Source organism: Nasonia vitripennis, unplaced genomic scaffold (genome assembly GCF_009193385.2).
Source record: "Nasonia vitripennis strain AsymCx unplaced genomic scaffold, Nvit_psr_1.1 unplaced0148, whole genome shotgun sequence".
Taxonomy (NCBI): Eukaryota; Metazoa; Arthropoda; class Insecta; order Hymenoptera; family Pteromalidae; genus Nasonia; species Nasonia vitripennis.
This window is the reverse complement of record NW_022279927.1, coordinates 771,261-792,893: the sequence shown is the minus strand read 5'-3', so window position 1 is coordinate 792,893 and position 21,633 is coordinate 771,261. Positions and strand designations below refer to the sequence as shown.

At 35.9% G+C, this 21,633-nt stretch overlaps 1 protein-coding gene across 11 annotated transcripts in view; it reads left to right on the top strand.

Moving 5' to 3' along the window:
• The window catches only part of LOC107982149 (dipeptidase 1), a 662,392-nt gene that overhangs the window by 479,127 nt on the left and 161,632 nt on the right, over positions 1–21,633 (top strand). For 8 of the 11 annotated variants that reach the window (XR_004345325.1, XM_031933340.2, XM_032602222.1 and 5 more), the window contains 2 exons: positions 1,235–1,411; positions 2,906–2,990. Coding sequence is in view for 10 of the 11 variants with exons in the window: in XM_031933340.2 (XP_031789200.1) it covers positions 1,235–1,411; positions 2,906–2,990 (262 nt within the window). In the remaining variant the exon portion in view is untranslated. The remainder of the gene's footprint in view (positions 1–1,234; positions 1,412–2,905; positions 2,991–21,633) is intronic. The other 3 variants (XM_032602224.1, XM_032602223.1, XM_032602225.1) reach the window with 1 other exon arrangement.

The following is a 21,633-nucleotide window of genomic DNA, read 5'->3' as shown; positions in this document are numbered from 1 at the left end:
GTCCGATCTGGACGACAACGCCCAAGACCCGCTTAGGGTAGCGGCATTGTAACAGAGTCAATATTTATATAGCAAACCAATATTAATGAAATTCATAGCTTAATAAACGCAATAAAGATGGAAGCAGGAGATTTTTATAATATCAATGCTGGTACAATCAAGTGTATTGCTAAGTTCCTGACAAAGCCCTTGGAGCATATTTTTAATTTCGGTATACAGCAATCTATTTCACTAGATGCGCTGAAACAAGCTGATATAGTTCTCATATTTAAGTCTGAATATAGTAAATGTATTGCTAAGTATCAGCCATTATCACTTATACGTAATATAGCAAAAATCTTTTAGAAAATTATATCGAACAGACTGTAAAAAGGGCTAAGCCCTACATACTTGTAGTTACCGTTCTCGGTAGGCGTGCACAACATACAGCACACTCGCACACACTCTTTGCCAGTGATGTTGATAGCTCACTTACAGGAGCCGTCGTACTCTCATTCGGTCACTGGTCAACATACTGGGTTGTCCTTCTCTGTTATAAAAAAAGCTAACCAAGACGTCTTGTTCTTTTGCTTACACACACTTTTGCTGGAAGCTATCTGCCTGTGCAATGGACCGGGACTGATACGCGAAACCCTAAACCTTGCCTCGCGCTTGCTCAACGTCGCGTTTTAACAATACACGAATATACCCGATTTGCCCTCTCCTACCAAAGTCAAGTGACCGACTCGTTTTGATTTTAACGATATGTCTGATATAAAAAAAATACATTTTGCTCTTTCACATTCTGTCACCATCCCTATTCTGAAATTGATACGTTTAAGAAGCTGTAAAAGACTAGACAAGCAAAAATAGATTCATTTGATGTTTCTATCACAACGTTCAAATGTACATTTTTCTTTATTACTTGTCACTCTATCTTTTATACCCCCCTCTCCCACACCATTTAAGCATTATGAAAAGAATTATAGCAATTAATAGCATTTTTATAATTACTGATTATTGACGTTTTTTAATATTTGAGGAAGCATATTGCTGATTCACTTATCAGCGGATTATTTTTATTAACAATGTATTCAAAGTATTAAATGTTGCTTTCGCCTACAAGAATTTATGAATTTTTATTTGATTAATAATTGTTATAATACAAAATTTAACTTAGGCTCAAGCTTTTTCCATTTTCGTTTAATTTATAGAAATTCGATAGCTTATTTAAAATTTCTATTTATCTTTCTAGGCTGTAGTGAGGGAGCTTAATAGATTAGGAATGTTAGTTGATCTTTCACATGTTTCTACACAAACTATGAATGCTGCCTTGCAAACAACGAAGGCACCAGTTATTTTTTCGCACAGTGCAGCACGCACATTATGTAATGCTAGCAGAAATGTGCCGGATGACGTGTTGCAAAATCTAGTAAGTATTTATTGTATTTCACAAACTGAACTTAGCATAAAATATTTTAGATCTAATAAATATAGACAAAAAGTTTTTAAAGTAAGAATTAAACTATTTTGATTTGTCCTTGATCGAGTTACAAAAAAAGAAATATTTAAATACATATATCTGTGGTCGGCTGCATTTATGCATTTTTTTATCATCTGCGTCTGACATTTTAATGACCCAAGGTCTGTGTATCACCGTATGTCTATCGTACCATGTTTACTGCCGTTTCCTCCACTGCAAACGTTTCACTACTTTGTAATTTTCTTTGTAGTGCTTCAACTCTATTAACTTAGGTATATTATACTTTTCGTTCGTACGTTCTGCTGCCTTAAGGTCCATGGTGAGCTAAAATCCGAGTAAAAGATTTCCAATTGCTGTCCTGCGTAGCCTGCTGACATTTTTGCCCAGTATCTACAGTTTGGGGCCCGCTTCATCTGTCTCAGGATGTCAGCGTGGGACTTGCCCGCAGAAGTTTTTACGATCAGGGCATTAAGCCGTGCAGGTCTTGGCTTTGGTTGTTTCTGGTCTTTTCGATCTTCGGCCTCGTGGCCCTTTTTTACCGTCTTCTTAATTTTTTTTCTTTTTGTTTTTTAGTATTTACCTCCTCCCATTGTTGTTCAGTGAGTTGAGTGGCAGATGTTCTATGAGGACTTCCCAGATTGACCATGCTCGGTCTCCTGCCACGCAAACTTGAGGTAGTATGTGTCTCTGGTGATTTTGTAAACCATCATCCGTCAAGCAGAGAGCCCTATAGCATGCTCTTGTGCCCTGAGCAAGATCTTTGATCTGCTTGTGCACATATTCTTATTTCAGACAAAATTTACCAATTCATTAATTTTTTGCCCAAATGGTCCAGCCGTGCGCTTTGGCGTTTCAAGCTGGTACTCCGTTTTCCGTTGTAGTTGATTTCTTTTACTGCCATATCACTTGAAGCTATGTTTCCATCAAAGCGCTAAGTAAAAAACCTCTGTATTTGGCTTGTGAGTTTTCCCCTCCCCCCTCCCAAAATCCATGAGGCCAGCGTCGGCCACCGGGACTTCTACCTGATCGGAACCAACGGTTTTGGCTTTGTCACCCTACTCGCCTGGGGTAATACTATTGTAAACTCACTATCCATAATTGGTTTATTGTCCGGCGTTCTTTCCCGTAGCCTGTTTGGTCTACAAAGCATATTTAATTTATGCTCTATCCTCTAACACGTTAAGGAGACCTTCAGGCGCCGATGATCATTCCTCTATGCGCCAGCCAGAAAAGTTATAAGTGATGACATGATGAAAAGTGCGCGATGTACACTGAGATTTATAGATTATGAGATGATTAGATTGGATATCTTATTTTACATACTTTTTTTGCACGAAAATATCAAGAATTTCCGTTCTACAATCGTATCTAATAAATTATTTTTACTGTTTTAATCAATCCTGAATAAAAAGGATTAGAAAAATAATATTTATTTGTTTTTAGGCAAAAAACGGTGGAGTAGTCATGGTCCCTTTTTACACCTACTTTATTACGTGTAACAGTACAGCGACGATTCAAGATGTGATTGGTGAGTGTAACTACAATAATGTTTGAAACATTCGACAATGTTAAGTTTAATTTGATCGAAACGTCCTAAATATATCAAATCCAGTGATTATTGCAAAAGTGGGTTAAAGATATAAAGGGTGAATGCTAATGTTAATAATGTTAGTATCGTGGGTGAAGGTGAAGTATGGCGGCCCCATCACGAGAACGTGCCAGTTGAGCTCGCAGTCAAAACCTATTGTACCTCCCAAACCTATATTATTAAATCTTACAACTTATTATCGATCAAGTGGCGCGGTAGCGTCACGAAAGCGAGTTTGAGAAGCAGACAATGCCGTGGCGCCCGCGCTGCTAATTACTTCTATGATAACGTTTGCATTTTTTTATTATAAAAAAAAATTAATGGTTTTCTTTGTTAATTCTAAGTTAATTTGTCTTATATCATATTTTATTATTCTTAACTATGATTTTCATTTAAAAAATTAATACAAAGAGCTTTTAAACAGCATAAGAGTGTGCCGTTCACAAATGGTCAAACTAGATTTTTATTCTTCAAAAAGTGTCAGAGCCGTTAAGTAAGCCTTAAGAAATGTTAGGTCAGTGAAGTTGACTTTACAGCCATATTAAAGATAGGAATCGATTTTCTGCATTCTCACTCTTATTTCATAAAGTGGCCTAGTAGTTAGTAGTGCATATACATATGTACAAAGTAGCCGATGACAAGTTCTAAGCGGTACGCTTCATAGCTTCTGATGGTTCCTGATGCATAAATGCATAAATAATAACTTATGCGAGCATTTTCGGTCATAACGCCTCTCCAGGATAATGGAAACATGTTATACACACATCCTTTGTTTCAGCTACTATCAGCGCAACACAAGGATGCAAAGAGAATAAGTAAGAGAGAAAAAGCCGAATTCAGCAACTAGCGATGTTGTCACTTGACACTTCACACCCTAGTGAAAATGGAAATTGCGCCACACTGTGCCATACTTTGCCGAAACTGTGCCAGACTGTGCCAAGCTACATATATACCAATTCGAATATTTGGCAATACCTTGGCACAGGCTGGTATAGATTGGCACAGCCTAGCACAGTATAGCACAATTCTAATATTTCAAACAAAAAAAATTGTTTTCGCGTTTTATTTAAGTTTTAATATAGTTTAGCATGAATTGGAACAGTTTAGCATAATATGGCACAGTTCAGCATAGTGTGGCACAGTGTTCCGCTTTAGAGTTTGGCATGTTGTGGCACAGTGTTCCACTTTAGAGTTTGGCATAGTGTGGCATAGTGTTCCACGGAGAGGCTCTTTCATGTTTCTTACAAGTAGCCCCGACTAAAAATCCTCATATGAGTGCTCAAATGATGACTCATATGATGGCTCATGTGATAGGTCATATGAGTCATCATATGATATTTTTTATCAAATTCTCATATGAGTGATACTGTGAGAGCTGATATGAGTACTTATATGATTATCCTGAGTTTTTAAGAACTTCCAATGATAAAATTTTTTAAACAAATTCTTATGCATTGAAAATGTATTGTTGGGCACCATATAACTTTTTACAACATAAATTATTGTCAAAAGTTAAGAAGAAAATATTTAAAATAGTACTGTAACGGGGACTTGAACCACGTACCTTTAGAGTTCTTTACTTCACACACAAGCGAAACTTACTTATAAGTTCAACTTATCTCTAGAATTTCTACCTAATACTGTGTTGTAGCCTAAGTTTAATCTAATATTAACATTTCCATTAAATATATGCATTATTAGACAAAAGACTCGCTCGCTCACGCTCGCTCGTAATATCAAAATTGATATTTTTAATAACTTAATTGCAAAGAACGAACTAAATTTTAATATTTATAGGAGAGTAGTATACCCCGGACTATGACGCGTCAAAATAAACCCCCTCCACGACAGGCCTGTCCGCGCCATAGTCCGAGGTGATTGGGGGGAATGGGGAAGTCAAATTACACGATGCCTACCATACCAAGTACGTCATTCGCCCAGCAAGCCACAAAAAAATGTATGTGACTTACACCCACCACGAAGGACCAGTGTAGTAGGGGAGGGTAGTATCGTCCAAATACATAAACGCACGTACACATGCAGACATTTTAGCAATAATTTATTGTCAAACAAATAATCGTATAATTCATAAATAATTTAAATAACATACCTTTAATCGCGATACACGAAGAGGGTTCTGAGCTACCTTGCCTTAGCCCTCATACCCGTTGACCAAGTATACACACTTAAATATAACACCACGTATTTTGGCTCGCGTCCCCTCTTTAATTTAGGCACCATAGCATGTTTTCTACGTTATATTAAAACTTTATCCGCTGGTAACCTAAATAAACATTCGGCACTTTGCAATGGCATCCGATGCATCCGATACAGGCGATAATATTCAGGCCACATTAATATCTCCACAGCGCGAAAATTTAGTTCCCACAACGGTGTATTCGGAACATCATACGGTACTAGCGAACGAGCAATTAATTGTATGCTTAATAGCTCCGGAAGTGCTGGAACGATAGCACTTGACACCGGTACCTGCTGCTCGATCTGTTGTCCATCAATCTCGAGATCAGTAGCAGCATCACTTTTTCGTCGTCTGGAAGCATAATTATTCTTTCACACACACACACACACACACACACACACACACACACACACACACACACACACACACACACGTGCAACACACACACGCATAACACAAAGTTTGTTCACGCACACAAGAAAAGTTTCACTAACAATTCAGTCACCATGAGTGTCTGTCAATTTCTGTTTCTTTTTGAGCAAACGGCACGGGCACATCCAAATTTTAAACTTTAAATTGTAACTTCAGCGTACAGTCTGCTTTTTCCCCTGCCGATAAAATTGTTTCGCCCACAGGTAGCATCTGTCTTTACGCGTCACTAATTTTTTTTTTCACAGCACTATTATACTGCACAGTTGGCACTAAATATTCCTTATCATTGCCCGATTGTTCGTTCTCCGCGTCCTAGCCTGTTGAGTCCTCGCGCGATACACTAGGGTACACTCCCTTTACTCTGCCATTGGTGCCCCTGTAATCTCTCATGATTGCTCGGAGAGAGTTAGGCGGACATTGATGCATGCTCTCTTTAGAGGTGTGATGCTACGACAACTTGTTAGTCCCTAAACACGTGCGATACTACATCTTACTTACTCTCATTTTACTGATGCTTCGAAAATTCAGGAACAATGCTCGAGTCGCAAGAACATTGCACGTGCATTAAAGTACGTACTATGCAGCTGCGTCTTCTTACTCATTCTTTTTCTTGGTATATCTATGCAGGAGCATCTTCTTAGTCATTCGCTTTTTTTACTGACCAGCAGAGAAAAGAAATTCGGCAACGATACTGTCTAAAACCCGAGATATTCACACGTGCATCTCCAGTATAATCATGCAGCTGCTCTATGAGTCATGATTCTCGAGAAAAAATAATTGCGCATGTATCAACGAGCTTAGCGCATATAATATTATTTAAATAATGTCTAAAACTTTATTTTGACTATGGGTATGAATATTGGGCCCCTATAATCGTTTCTCGTAAGAGATCCAAAATTCTTTTATTTTTTGGATAACTCCAATATTTACAGAGTTATTGGAACTTAACAAATTTTACCTATTTTACGAAAATTTAGTTTTTGTCCTAGAGCGATGATTTTCAACTGTACACGTATTTTTGCACACTCTATCGAGTGGCATTGAAGAAAAATTAAAATTTCCAACGTTCACGATATTTTTCTGGCTGTATTCCGTAAGACCATCTTTTGTCCGCATTCAACACGTGCACAGGCTGTCAGCGTTTTAATTTTTAAAAGAATTTTACAAGTAAATTGATTGATTGCGTGCGATATATTACCTCCACAAAATTTATATCATCCTTTATTTCATTCCTTTATTGCCAGTAAAAATGCATGGCAAATTGATATTTCCATTGTGTCGAACATGTTGGGAACAAATGACACATGATGACTGTCCTCATGAAGATCCCGAAGAGCACGTTTTGCGAGGAACATAGGTGTCAGAAGAAGTGAAAGTGGCTGTCACATTAGGCTACGTAGTCAAAGCTGTTTATAAAATTTGGCAATACGAAATGACCCGATACAACCAGAGGGAACGTCAAGGTGGTATTTTTGCCAAATATATCAACGAGTTCTTCACTCAAAAGATTGTAGCATCGGGCTACCCACCAGACTGCATCACAGAGGGAGACAAGGAGCGCTACATCAAGGAATAAGAACATGACGAGGGAATAAGTTTGAATAAAGATGATATACGTTTAAATCCCGGTTTACGATCCGTGGCAAAACTCTGTCTAAACTCTTTGTGGGGGAAGTTTGGTCAGCGTGAGAACTTGACAAAAACACTTGTTGTAAGCAATCGAGAGACTTTGATAAATTTACTTACCAGTGCCAAGGTAGAGGTTAACGGTATTTTACCTGTTCATGACGAAACCCTCTACGTCAATTGGCACAAGCACGTCTTAAACTGTTCGAATATCTGCATGCTTTGGGATCCCGAGCCATCTATTATGACACTGATTCAGTATTCTATGTTAGCAAAGGGGAAAGTGCTGGGTACGAATTACCAATTGGTACGTCATTGGGTAGTTTGACGGATGCGTTAGCCGACAAGGGTGTTGCTACATAAATCACGAGCTTTCTGTCAGGAGGTCCAAAATTTTACGCGTACAAATGTAGGAAACCAAACGATGAAGAGGACTGTGTGTGCAAGATACAAGGTATTCGTCTCTACTACACGAATAGTCAGCTAGTCAATTTTGATACGATTTGAGAGATGATCACTTCCCCAAACATGGAAATACTGCTAACTAACAGCGCTATACGTAGAACGGCATTCCACGACGTTATTACTCAGTGTTACGTAATAAAAATATAATGGGCGGCGACACGTCGAATCTCGTGCCAATCGTCTCATTGTGATGGATTCGCCTAAGAAGCGACATCCCTTTACTCGCAAGGATGCTGTCATTTTGAAAGCACTGTTTCATCTGAACAATAAACAACGAAAGGCTCTCTTGCAGACAGCCGATTCGAAAATAGTGCGTCATATTTGTGAGTGTGCCTTGAATGTGTTGATTGGTAACGTTCTACTGGAAAAGTCTCACAAGTCACGCTTACGCAGACACGCAAAAACTTTGAGAAAACTAGCCGAACCTTGTCTAAGCCTGTCAAAATAGAAGAAAATTATTGTACAACGCGGTGGTTTCTTGCCTGCATTATTAGCACCAATCATTACACTGCTAGCTAGTATCATTAGTAAGTAGACAACATGGAACACGACAAAAAGATGGTGCTTGTGCCGCACAAGAACTTTGAACGTCTTCAGAATGTGCTAGCAAATGGCTGCCAAGGTAATGGTGAAGGTTCTATACTAAAGACAGTTCAAACACCCGATACCGTAATGACTAGATTGGATGCTGAAATGAATAACATACTGAATTCATCTACTTACAAAAGTGATCGAGAAAAATGGGGTCAATATCGGTCGGTATTACAACGATATCTTCAATTTAAGGATGCTGATAGCAATAATAAGGTTATGAAAAAAGTGGAGAAAGATAACCAAGAACAGCGACAAATGAGAAAAAACGACTACGATAAGACAATTTTGATGACAACGAAATACAGAGGATCGACGAAGAGGATCGGATCGATGCAAGTATCATAGAGAGTGTACCTTTAAAGTTCAGAAAGAAAGCTAGTCACATATTGCGAAAATTACGAGTTAGTGGCAACATTACTTGGGATGGGAACGGTACTGTGACCATAGGTGGCGTGCGTATACACAATGCCAACATGATCGATCTGATAAACGATACAATGAGAACTAGAAAATGCCCACCACCATTTGGTCATACGCAATTTGCCGTTGCTCTTCGTGAATCATTTATACTAAGAGAATACATCGGTAATAAACGCGTTTGGAATAGCATGATAGCTAGTACATCAGGTGCTGATCTATCTGGAAATTCTACACCAGTACCGCTAGGTGGTGCTAGAAGAGCTGTTCCACGCCAGGCTTTAACGCCAGGTGGCATCAATCGTCTATTTAGTACGCCACGTCACCGCGCTGAGAGTGCTGGTCGCGCAAGCAGCAGTACTGTTGAGAGCAGCAAAGCGGACGAAAGCAGCGGTGGTGTAGCAGCGCGAGTGCTAAAGCGGAAGTAAAAAATAGCCACAGGTCAAGCGAGTGCGAAAAAGAAAGTAGTCGTGTCCAATTCTGAGGTCTTAACATGGCGACGATTGAGCGGGAGATTCAGCCCGGGCAAGAAACCAAAATCAGCGTCGAAGAAGACGAAGAACAAGAACGAATGAGTGTGAAAAATAGTGCTTCGGATAAATTGATTGATTTACTATCGTTTGAAATGCATGTACCCGGATACAAATTCTGTGGTCCAGGTATAAAACTAGCGGAACGTATTGAACGTAGTGAAGTCAGTATCAATCCGTTGGACGAGGCGTGTCGTCAGCATGATTTAGCTTATGGCGATAAGTAAGGCAACCGACACAAGGCTGATCGAGTTTTAGCTGAATATGCATTTTCGCGAATGCTCGCTGATAAAACAGCCGGAGACAAGCGTGCACTAGCGATGATGACAGCCTGTTGCATGGTGAGCAAGATAACTTTCGAAAAATTTTGTTTACGTATCAGGAGATCACTGAAGAATGAAAAAAAAAGTTCAAAAGAAGTCAGACAGTAGCAGCAGCAGTAGTGGTAGCAAACTGTGAAAAAAGGGGCTAGAAAACAACAGAAACATCGTAAATGGAAAACAATTTAAACAGTGACTAAAGATATAACGTAAGATGAGTAGAAGAAGAAGATTTAATAGATAGAACTTTTTTAATCTACACGTAAAAGGATAAAAAACAGTAAAAAAAGAGAAAAAACTAATTGCGAAAATGTTGTTAAGTGGTTCGAGAGTCAAGATGCGTATAATCTACACAGGCCAGTAAGACGTCGTTTTGCGTGACGTAGTTATAATGTGCGTAATTTGGATGACGTGTGGGAGGCTGATCTCATGGATTGGAGATTCTTAAAAACTTACAATGACGGTTACGCTTACATCTTGACTGTCATTGATGTTGTCAGTAAGTATAGTTGGCTGGAATCGATCAAGCAGAAAACTTCCAGAAATACTGCTGAGGCTTTCTTGCGCGTGATAAGCAATGATCGTAAACTAATGTGTCTCCAGACAGACAAGGGCAAATAATTCCTCGGTTTTGAGACGCAGCAAGTTTTGCGCGATAACGACATTGTTCACAAAGTGGCACGTTGTCCAGATACGAAGGCTGCCATCGCTGAGAGAGTGATATGCACTATTAAAGAACGAATTTGGCGATATTCCACTCACAAAAATACACGCAGATACATTGACGTGTTGCAGAATATTATATAGGCATACAATCACAGCAAGCACTCGGCGACAAAAATGACACTAGCATCTGTGAGCTTCTACAACGTTAACAAAGCGCGAGAGAATATAGAACATCGTTATAATAATAATAATGAGTGCAAACTCAACCCAAAGTTCAAAGTTGGTGAGTTGGTTCGTGTCAGTCGTGCACGAAGCGTCTTTGACAAGGGATACGAGAGCGGTTGGACACTAGAGTTATTTAAATTTGCACGGATTTCTCTGACACGTCAACCGCCCGTCTACCATTTATAAGATTGATCAGATGAGGATATTGTTTCTACAAGGAGGAATTAAGTAGAGTCAGAAAGATTCTTGAAGCAACATCATTTGAAATAGAAAAAATTTTGCGTAGCAGAGGAAAGGGTCGTTCGAAGAAGTATTTTGTCAGCTAGAAAGGTTATCCAGAAAAGTTCAATTCCTGGGTCAAGGCTAATCAAGTTTCGCAAATATGAAAGATCAGTTTTACATTATTTTGCCTAGCAACAGCAGCATGAATTTTTTCCATATTACACAGTTGCCACAACAGATCAAATTACAAGGTTCATGGCTGGTCGCGCTCACAGAGATTTAGATCCCCTTAACAATTTAACACGTGCCACCGGAGAAAAAAGAGAGAAAAATTTTGCTGAAACGAATTCCTCCCACAAAACTGGAGACGAATCAGCTAAGAGTGGAAAATTTCACAATCGCAGAATCAATGATTTGTCCAGGAAATTACAAAGACGTCCACACTCTGGTTAAGGAGATAAATAATTTAGAATGTCTTAGTGGACATTTGAAGGTGACATTTGAACGTGGTGGCTATGTGACAGTCAGCAGAATCTGTGGAAAAACTAGCTACTTCCAGTTCAGTCATGAGCTCTGTTTATCGGAAAATGTGCAAAAAATTCTTGGACTTGAATTCTTTTTACTACTGATCAACACATAATAGAGGCTGATAGACTCGCTCGACTTTTTAATGGCCTGCCATCCATGTTTATGATCTACAGCACGGAAAATCAGAACGAGGGTCTTGTGGAGAAACGAAAATTTTTTGCTATAAATAAACCAGTGGACCTTATTGGACATTTTCATACAGATGTGTTCGATTCGATGTACCTACGTGTTTTATTATAAATTGCGCTGCAAGCAGGGTAGGTGAGTTTGGGAGCTCTGGTTTTAGTTTTGTTGCACGCAGTCGCTCGCCTTCCTTCAATGTGCCAACGTGTTTCATTATTAAACGCGCTACAAGCAGGATAGGTGGGTTTGGGAACTTTGGTTTTAGTTTTGTTGCACGCAGTCGCTTGCCTTCCGCCGATGTGCCGACTTATTTTTGCAAAAGAATCCTCTTATTAAAACACGATTAAAACACACATCACGTGAAGTAGCTGGGTTCAAGGACTTCAAATTTAGATTTGTTTCTTGTAGTTGCTCCCCTACCCCCGATTTTTCGACTTTATTTTTATTAAACGCGCTGCACGTAGGGTAGGTGGGTTTAAGCATTTTGGTTTTAGATTTGTAGCTTGCAGTCGCTCGCCTTCCTCCGATGTGCCGACATATCTTTTTATGAAACTCGCTCTGGGCAGGGTAGGTGGGTTTGGAAGCTTTAGTTTTAGATAAAAGTGTAGAAGAGGTTATACTGTCTATTTTCATTGGAAAGATCATTTTAGAAAATTCCTTTTATATTGTTATAATTCTTATTTCTGCACTTTGTAAATTATATCAATTAATAGTCGATACAATTTTTCCGAACAATCCCGTATCACGCGCAACGGCGAATGTTTATATGCTATAGTTTCGTACGCCTAATGTCAGTGCGGTCTGAAGTTAGCTATCGGGTGCATTTCTGCACATCCAGTATCCAATGCTGGACCGAAGGTAGAGCGAAAGAAGATCGGAAGAGGAGGTAGCCTAGCAGAAAGCAGCGATGCTATAGGTCGATGACTGATATAGAGGGCGCAGATAAAGACCCGAAGGGATGGGCCTATGGAAAAGATGCGACGCGGGGGCGAAGGGAAGAAAAGCGTGCCTAGAAAAGTTTAGTCTGTATGAGAGTCTCGTTGAGGAGTTCAGCCGAGGTGGCTGCTCCCAAGCATAATTCTAAGTTTTAAATTTTGTAATTTTCAAACCGTGGTGGCTGAAGTGTGGACAACAATTTTTAAAGATTTCAAAATATACATTACTCAAACATACTTGTACTAAAGTTTATTTAATTACTTTTTTTGGGACATACATCAATCAAAAATTTTATCATTTATCAAAAACAAGAAGGAAGGAGTTTACAATCCAGTAAACTATGAATTTGCTGCAATCTTCGAAAAGAAAAGTAAGTAAAAATTTTATAAGTTAATTAATAAATATTTAAAAGTTTGGGGATTTGTAAAAAGAGCAGGCTTTGAACGCTGCCGCTTATTTTACAAATATATTTTGGGAGAACTTGTCGAGTTGCCTGGAGGGTTGACTAGACATTGCTTGTCGGAGGCCATTTGACCTACAGTTCAACGAGACTTATTCATTAGTTTTGAAAGGGTTTTGAATAAATTCACGCAGAATATTAAAATAAATAAGGGAGCGACTCCATCCCGAGTTTAGCGGAAGCTGACTCAAAACGGAGAATATTCCATTGTGCGCCGACGTTCGGACGTAACAATTCGTGCAAAAATAATTGATGGGAGTAAAATAGAAAATAAAGTTTTGAGTATTTAATATAAATTTAATCTAAATGACATATTAAAAAACTTGTTCCTAACGTCGCTCGTTTAAAATACATTTTGCAATAGTGATAAAATTAAAGTTTTGTTAAAATATTTCTAATTATTGATAATATTAACAAAACATGCCTTGATGTTGATAATAGAATTTTTATTATTAGGCTGTTTCCAAGTAAAGATAATTTACGCATATCTTTTAAACAAGAACGGTATCAAATTAATTCTTATGATTGCGGTGTTTTTGCTATAGCATTTACAGTCTGGAAATCTTAACTGTCATATTTAAGAAATCTAAGTGTAGCTGACAATGAAAGCTTAATCAGTATATTTTGAGACTTATTTAAAAAATGAAAAAGTATTTTTAAAAGCTTACAGTAATTTAGACGGCCTCTCAGAACATAGTGAAAGCCTTTATGAAGCTTTCATTAAATTTTGCTAAAACTTTCATGGAATCTTTTAAGAACTTCTTTGAACGCTTACTGTAATCTTTCTCAGCTTTTCAAAAATAGCAAAAGCTTGCAGTAAGCTTCAATAGACATTTACTGAACCTTTGATAAAATCATTTGAAAAGTATCCCTGGAATGTTTAAGTAATCTTTTCTGAAATATTTTTACGTCAAAGTGTCGCGGTCATTTTTATCTCCCAAGAAAGTTACATGAGAGCTTTTTAAAAAATTTAACAAAACTTATTCAAATTATTTTACAATATTTGTGAAAGCTTACTGCAATCTTTCTCAGTGAGTTGAACGGCCTTTCAAAACTTTCTCAAGCTTCCAGATGGTAGTAGCAGTAACTAGTACACTAGGAAGTACTAGTCATATCGACTGAAATATTTTTAAGGTTAAAGTGTCGCGGACATTTCCGTCTTCCAGGAATGTTACACGAAAGCTTTTTGAAAGGTTTCCAAGCTTCCGTGGAAGCTCCCAGGAAGCTTCCATTAACCTTCCATGCTATGTGGGATTTGCAGTCGCTATTGTATTTAATATTTGCCCATATAATATACCATTTGATATTAGGAAAATTCGAGAACATTTTATTAGAATGTATGATACATTTACTTTATCATATTTTCCAATATCAAAATATTATAAAAATAAAATTAATTTTGACATAATTGCTAAAATTTTAATCATAAGAAACGTTACTCACGCAATAAAATTTACAGAATTTAAATCAAATTTTGATAAAATTAATATTGAAGAACTTGAGGTATTATATACAGAATGACTTGGTTGAGAACAGCAATCATCAATTAACTCTTAGAAGCACAATCAAAGAAAAAATAACTGCTAAAAATTAATCAAAAAATAATATAGATAATAAACTAATAAGTTTAGCTGATAAAATAACTGATAATTTATTCGTCGTTTTAAAAAAAAACCGACCCCATGGATGCGGATAGTGACATTTTTTCAACGATACTTTTTTTAATTTGAAAATAAACGTTAACGTTGTATTGAAACGCTCATCATTTCTTCTTACTGGTCCTTGATACTTTTTTAATATTAGATTTTAATAAAAGAAATAATAAGTCTAATATTTATTAGAGAAAGGAATAATCATTTGCAAATCTGAACCGTGGATCCGAATTCAGATTTGGAATAAATCGATTTTACTTTAAATTATTATTTAACGAATAATATAAAAAGAAAATTGATTTTTAATTAATTAAATAATAATAATAATAGTAGGTCTGGGATTGTGGGTAATGGATATGCAACGCAATAATTATAAACTCTTGTTTATATTTAAAATATTGTGTATATTAACAAAAATAATTTAACATAAGAATAATGCCTATTATTGCTATTATTCTCTTTAAATCAGATTTAGTTACAATTTTGTTTATTTTTTGATGAAGACTTCTGTTATGCGATTTTTAAATATTATTAAATTCTACGCTTAATTTTGCAGTAGAGTATGTGTTAGAGCGCTTAAAAGTGCTGCTCGAATTTTATAATTATTAAATTCTACGCTTAATTTTGCAGTAGATTTCTGTATATGTACTAAGGCGCTTAAAAGTGCAGCCAGAGTAGACTAGGGCGCTTGAAAATGCTGCCGCTAGTGATTGAACACAGGCCTCGCATGACCTTTTATAGGGCGCTAAGCGAGCGCTGATCGAGCCGCCGAAAATATTCGCACATTTACACAATCATACTATCATTCATTCATATTTACATTCATTCATACATCATTCATACAAACATACTCGGATGCGCACGACTCGCCGTCGCTCGCTTACGCTCACATATACATATAAATACTGTTACGCAACGCGCTGCTGCTAATGTTGGCTTGGTAGCTGGAGAGAGAAGGGGGACGCGCACGCACGCATGCGCGTCGATGGCCTGCCGTCGCTGCGTTGACTACGGCGTAGCTGCTGGTTTCGTAGGAGGTGAGAAGAGTGGGGACGGCCGAAATATTCCGTGCGCTTGCTGTATAGGCAGAGTCGGATGTTTTTTAGGATTTTTTTAAATGTATATGTTCTAGGAAGTTACACGCCGGATCGTGTATAGGGCATTACATGTATTAAAATTTTTATTCAACAACATTTTTTTACAGCCTTCTTTAAAATAAAGGACACATGCATATGTAATTTCTATTATTTTTATTAAAAAAAAAAACGAATTTCGAATATAATACTTTATTACATTTAATTATATTTATCATATGTTTTGATATATCTTCTATAAATGTTAATATTTAGATTGAACTTTAATATGTAATTCACGGTTTTTTGAATTAACAAGATACAATCTGATAAAAATTGGTTTGTATAGTTCTTTTCTTGCTGTACATACTTTTTTAATTTCATTAAATTTATATATATATATATATATATATATATATATATATATATATATATATATATATATATATATATATGGTATATCCGTGTATAAATAATTGCTTGCATTTTCATCATTCTGTAGAAACCATGCAGTAAACGTTGATGTTGCATTTAAATTTTTATTAAAGAACATTTCTTTACCGTCTTCTTTAAAGTAAACTTATTGTTTATTCATAAGATGTACTGCTACTCTATACATATATGACGTTTACTTTAGGACTGACATAACTGGTATTTATATATTGCTGAATTTCATCATAATTAATTCTTTTTCCTTTTTATAGCCGTTATCAAAACTAAAAGACACATGAATGTTACTCGTTTTTAAAAATACGCAATCATTGTCTTTAAAACAATATTTAAATAAATATTGAACGCCCTATACAGTTGCAGAGCACACTTCAACGTTAATGTGACAGTTAAATTTTAATAATAAATATGGTTATGGATTATCTTTAACATTTCGTTTAAACTCAAAATGCTTTGCATTACAAAATTCACAGATTGCGTCCATTTTTCCTTAATAAGTCTCCGTAATTGATGTAACATCTAAAAAAACAATATTTATATCATGAGAATGTAATTTTTTCTTAAGTCTCTTTTTTTCTCTTCGTTTTTTATTAATATCAGCTTTTTCTACTGCTCTTTTCTTGTTATGATATCCTTTTCAAATTTACTCTTTTATTATTCTTGGTCTTACTTGCTTTTGATCGTTTTTGACGTCTTTTTTTGTTTATAGCAGTTTTTTACACTCATTTGTTGATATCGCAATTTTCTGAATAAAGCTAATTTTTTTTATTAAATGTGTTTATCTAATAATATTTCATCTTTTAAATCATTTAATTTTACAACGGGATAACATTTATTTTCTTTATTAAAAGTTTGCTTTTTTAATTGAAAAATGAGTAATTCGATGTCATTATATAACTCTAAAAAAAATTAACTTTTGAATAAGTAAAAGGTTAGGCGAGTTTGATGGCAATTCATTGATTACAACAATTCTTCTATTTGTCAAAATTAATTGTGACTTTTAGCAACTAAATTACAGATAAAATAGAACTAAGGTCGATTAAACAAAGTCAAGTTTATTATATGTAATCATAATCAAGATAAACCAAAAAATTGTTTTGTTGATCTAAGGGCTTATTTAACTTAAAGTATTAGTTACTTAATGATCAATTATTAACAACTCTCAAGATAATTACTTAGTAACTTGATATGTCCGTTCATTTTATACCAATGATGTTGTTATGGCCGGTTGGCGCCAAAGCGGGAAAGCTACCGCGCTCTGCTCCAGGTCCTGCGTCCCTGAAGATGCTGGTGAAACACACCTCGAAGAAGGGCTGGCTGTCGACTCGATCGAGAGAGAGAGCTCGGCGTCGGTATGTGCGCCTCGCTCCCAGCAGCGGTGTTCAGCAAGGTTCAGCGCGGGTTGGGAAGAGCCAAATAAGCAACACAGTTGTTAAGTCAAAGTTTGAGCGGTTATTGAGCTGAGCCAAAACTTCTAAATGCCCGCTGCCGCTCGCCTCCGCCGTGGCGTCGTTGGGCAAGCACCTTGCGTGTTTGGAGATTTGGAGCTGTAGATTTGGCGTGATCTCGTGTGTGGCTCGAGCGGCTGCGATCGTCCTCGCTCAGATTTCCGCTATCTCTCCCTGCTCATCCAAATCTTTGCGAGGGCGCAGCACTTGCGTACGTGGTCGCTTCCTGTCGCCATCAGAGATTTCGGCGGGAAGCGCCCGAGGCGCCACAATTTTACTTATAGTGTTGTCGATTTGTAACTTATTTATGTACATAAACTTTATAAAATACTTATTCCGATACAATGATATATAATCAATGTAGATAACATCACATTGATTTGCAAATATAGTTTAAAAAAACCGCTGCCAATTAATTGGCACGTAGCTTCCTCTAACGAAATTTATTGTTATAATAAATAAAATATTGTTTTAAAATACAGTATGTGAAATCTATTTTAAATATTTCAAAGCTTAATTATTTTAAGCTTAATTATTTTGCTGTAGGAGCAATTTGCTTATAGCAAAAGATATATATATATATATATATATATATATATATATATATATATATATATATATATATATATATATATATATATATATATATATAATAAAGTTTTGGGAAAATCAGTTTTTACATTTTAGCTCTTTACTTGAGAACCGCTCGACGAAATCGTTTAAAATTTTAGCAGCAAATAGCTTTTTTTATGGTAAATCAGCAAATAATTTTGAAGCATTTGCCTACATTGTGTTAGAGATATAAGTAATCAAAAAATTTTCGAAAAAAATTTGAACCTTGATATTTTACAAACCATAGGGAATTGAAAGCTGTTCAATGAACTTAGCTAAAACACATAAAATATTTACTTTTTCCCGGAATATCAAGCGCAATAAGGCTTTTTTGCGTACATAATCGAGGCACAAAAAAAACTCATTTTTTTCAGTTTTCGATTTATTACTAAAAAAATAAGTAGTCAAATCACTTCGTGAGGTTATGATGTATTTAAAGATTCAGAGATATGAATTTTTAAAAAAAATTCTCCTTTTTCATTTTATCTGCCGAACAAAGCGGTCGATCCCAAGGACCAAATGGGGAAAAGTAGGTAATTTTATTCTTTTTCAAATTCATATTAGCTGAATTGTTTGTAACGATGGAATGATTAAAAAAAACGCAAAATAGTGTTTTTCAAAAATCAAAAATTGGCCATAAAAAAATAGTTAGAAAAATAAAAAATAAATGTTTTTCCCGAATTTAGAATCAAAAAATATATATGCATGTCAAATTTTAATGATATTGACGGAGTAGTTCCAGAAATATTACGGTATACATACACACACACACACACACACATCCATACGGACATTTTCTTACAACACGTTATTTGAACTTCTAACACACCAAAAAGTATTTTCTAGAAGTTTTAACGGAACTCAAAATTTTACTATTACAAAGCTTCCTCTAGGAGGAAGCAAAACTATGTAATATGAAATAACATTTTTTCATTGTGTCAAAACAATATAAATTACATATAAGTTATGGAAATTTTAGTTGTTCACCAATAAACGAAATAAACGGGCATGGTAAGTTACGTAGTAAGTATCTTGAGAGTTGTTCCTATAATTGATCATTATATAACTTAAACTTTAAGTAAAATAAGCCTTTTGATGAACACAAGAATTTTTTGCTTCATCTTCATTATGATTATTACACATAATAAACTTGACTATGTTTAATTGATATCAGTTCTTTTTTATCTGTAATTTAGTTGCTACAAGTCACAATTAATTTTGACAAATACAAGAATTTTTGTAAAAGTAAAAAGGTTAGGCGCGTTTTATGTTTTACGTATCATCATGAATGTCAATAATTATTATTTTTACTGTGAAATTACAGATTAAAAAACAACTGAGATCAATTAAGAAAAGTCAAATTTACAATCATATTATTTCATTTATAAGTCGACTAACAAAAAATCATTAGGTTTAATGAAGGGCTCAGTCAAACGATTGGTAATTTAAACTTGAGTAATATATTGATCAATTATTACAAACAACTCTAAAGATACTTACTACGTAACTTGACTTTCCCCTTACATTAATTAGTTCATGGTGTTGTCTAATTGTAAGTGTAACTTTCTGCATATTTCATTTGTGTACATAAACTTATAAAATAGTTATTTTAATAAAATTAAATATTTTAAATGTAAAAGTATGTACCATGAACAAAATGTAAGGGGCATGGTAAGTTACGTAGTAAGTATCTTGAGAGTAGTTTGTAATTGATCAATATATTACTTAAGTTTTAATTACCAATCATTTGACTGAGCCCTTAATTGAACATAATGATTTTTTGTTAGTCGTCTTATAAATCTTTAAAATAAAACCTGCATCATCAAAAGGTAAAAGGTAGGCAAGTATTAACTGGTTTTTATTTACTATTTATTTTCTATTTGATGATGATATAATTTATTCAAATAGTTATTTATATAGGTGGCAAACTATGGTAAAAAAATATATGAAATTGTTACGTGACAACTTTCCCGATCTCGCATTTGAAATAATAATTTCAAAAGTAGGATCAAGTTCCACACGTAAAAAGGTACAGCGAGACTCAAGGCCACAAAAGTATCAAGTGGCTAAGAATCTCGCTAACCTAAACAACTTCCCCGGCAACGGCTAGAGGCGCACGTGCGGAGCTACGTTGCAGTTTCGGCGCGAAATTAGTTGCCAGGCCCCGTAAGGTCTAATGAGTGCAACAAGCGTCGACACTGTAACACTAAGGGAAAGTAAGCTGGCGACAGCGTGGGAGGTCCGGAACCTCTTCCGAGCGCTCTCGAACCACGCTGCTCTCTCACTCGGTGATCGGGCGACGAAGCCGGCAGACCATTAAGAGTTCATCCAAGAGTTTAGATTTTTGTAGAGTCAATTAGACAAAGAAAGAAATTCATCTTTTAGAATCATTTAAGAGAAAAGTCATTTATTTCGGTTTAGTGAGGATTTCATTGGTTCAATTTAGCGAATACAGGATTGTTATTGGTCGAAAATAAAAAAAAAGGAATAAATACAACGGTATTTTGGTTTCAATAAACTGGAGTATTTTGTTCAATCCATCTTTCAAAATCACTAAATATTATTTGGAAAAGATCGGACCATTTGTGTCTCTCACATATCAAAAAGATCAAGGTAAGAAATTGAGATAAATTTTAATTGGGATCACATAATTAATGAGATAGAAAGGAGAGAGTGAGAGTGTTGATCGTGGAAGCAAGTCGTGCGAATCATTTATTCATTCCTTACGCATTTGCTTGACAACTGTATAGCTGTTCGTGTACATCAGACTCATTAAAAAAACAAATAATATATTTTTGAGGGAGAATTAGCCAAATTCTCCCATAACAAAATTGGAGGTCCCACCGAGATTGCTTGTGCCGACACGATCTAAGTTTTATTCTCTCTTGTCCAACTCTTGATTTTTGCATGAATATCTAAAAATTAATATATTGAATTAGAATAAATTTCGAATAAAAACTAAATATTACGCGAGTGAATTTGGTCCATTAACAAGAATGAGATAAACGGTTAAAATCAGTGTCCGCGTCCCAAAAGAAAGTTTCAAAATTAAATTAATTGTGAAGTGAAATAATTGAACGCGAAGTGATTAAAAAAGAAAATTCTTTAGATGTAAAATCACGCGAGGTAACAAAGGCAAGTGTCGAATTTCAAACTGCGCGCAGTATAGTCGAAAGCGTTGCTTGGGAGCTTGGCGTCGCGTCATCAGAGCCTTTGTGCCGGTCCAACGCGCGTGGGTAGTTAAGGGGGCGGCCATCTTGCGAGCTTCGGTTTTCCCAAATTCGAAATCAGTCGTTGCTTTGTTCATGTTCGTTCAGCCTGTCGAGGAGAAAAACGTGTTAGGCAAATATCCGAATCGAAAAGAAAAATTATGGAGGATATGAATTTTAAAAGGAGAAATTTTCAAATCTCCAAAAATTTGCTGAAAATAAAATTATCTTAGCTAAAAACATCCTAATTGTTAAAATTTGCGACAGAAACAATTTTACAATTTTCAAAAAAGAAGGAACGAAAACTTTGCTTGTGAAAGGACCCCGAATGATAA